The 1,533-nt window shown below is 42.5% G+C and overlaps 1 protein-coding gene across 1 annotated transcript; it reads left to right on the forward strand.

Moving 5' to 3' along the window:
• Positions 1 to 176: 176 nt before the first annotated feature.
• Positions 177 to 1,235, forward strand: LOC104955079 (vasoactive intestinal polypeptide receptor 2-like; the record flags this gene model as incomplete). The annotated part of the gene is made up of 4 exons (XM_010782307.1): positions 177 to 237; positions 519 to 588; positions 782 to 873; positions 1,097 to 1,235. Coding segments are annotated over 4 exons (362 nt in total), but the record flags the coding sequence as incomplete, so codon positions are not given.
• Positions 1,236 to 1,533: the final 298 nt, after the last annotated feature.

The raw sequence follows: 1,533 nt of genomic DNA on the forward strand, positions 1-1,533 counted from the left end.
TCTGTTCTGCTGTGTGTGTGTGTGTGTGTGTGCGTGTGCGTGTGCGTGTGCGGGTGTGTGCGTGCGTGCGTGCGTGCGTGCGTGCGTGCGTGCGTGCGTGTGAAGACGTTTCCTGCCTGGCACCTCGTGAGGTTGTGCAGACTGAGAGTCTAAACAGACTTTCTCTCCTCCCTCAGGAATCCCTTTTGTTTTCATGGTAGCGTGGATCATATGCAGGATAAACCTGGAGGACACGAGGTGAGTCTGTGACGCCTGTCAGCCTCTGGTGGCCTCTATCAGCGCTGCACACAAGATTAAAGAAAACATTTAGAAAAACCTTATTAGATAAAATTACAAAGAATTTGGATAATGAAATACAGGTCGTACAAAAACAAGATACATAGTGTTGTTGCTTAAGGAATGAATGCAGACTTCACATTTAGGCTGAACTCTCTCAGATGTTTAAGGTTTAAAAAGTACATACAAAGATTTGATCGTTTGAGGCGGGTAACAATACTGATATTTGTTCTTGTTTTCAGCTGTTGGGAGATGAATGAGAACCCTATCCCCAACCGGCTGATAAACTGGCCCATCATGGCGTCTGTCATTGTGAGTTCACCAACATCTTAAGGTTATAACTTTAGTTTTTGTGTCTTAATTTATTTTTGTTTATTGCTACTCATTATCCTTTTAGTCCATTAAATCACTTATTTAGTATCCTGGTCTTTCTGGAGTTGGATAAAAAACGTTATTTACTAGAAGGTTTAGATTTGTCTCCCTTTCTTTCGTGTTTCTCTACAAGATCAACTTCATCCTGTTCATCAGCATCATCCGCATCCTGGTGCAGAAACTGCGCTGCACTGATGTCGGAGGAAATGAGCAATCACAATACAGGTATATTTATTTAAAGAGGGCTTTTAGGTAACTATCTGGCAAAACATGTTTTATAATGAAAATAAACACAATATCCTACAATTTCTGATGGAGAGAAGGAACACAATTCTGCCCTTTCACTAAACAAAACACTGCAAACAAATGTGTTGCCATTAGCACATTTAGCCCACACATCCATGTTATGTATTGAGTGTGTAACTATGTGTGTGTTTGTGTTCTGTAGACGTTTGGCTAAGTCCACCCTCCTGCTGATCCCTCTGTTTGGAGTGAACTACGTGGTGTTTGTCTACCTGGTGGAGCCCATTGACAAAGACATGAATCACATCAAGATCTTCTTCGACCTCGCCCTCGGATCCTTCCAGGTAACACGTAACGATTGACTATTAAAGGATTTAATTCAGAACTATAAGATGGTACATTACGTTTCACTTGTTAGACGCTTCTATCCAAAGCGACTTACATACTCAATACTGTGGGCAATCCACACAGGAGCAATTTGTGAAGTGTCTTCAGGGACACAACGACATGCTGACTGCAGTGGGGTTTGAACCTGTGACCCCCTGATCCGAACACCAACGCACAACCCACTGCACCACACGCCTCCGTATATCTAAAGTAGAAACTGTATGGACGTCTATACATTTCCTTCCTGACATGAAC

The sequence above is a fragment of the Notothenia coriiceps genome, unplaced genomic scaffold (assembly GCF_000735185.1).
Source record: "Notothenia coriiceps isolate Sejong01 unplaced genomic scaffold, NC01 NC01_scaffold00024628, whole genome shotgun sequence".
NCBI lineage: Eukaryota > Metazoa > Chordata > Actinopteri > Perciformes > Nototheniidae > Notothenia > Notothenia coriiceps.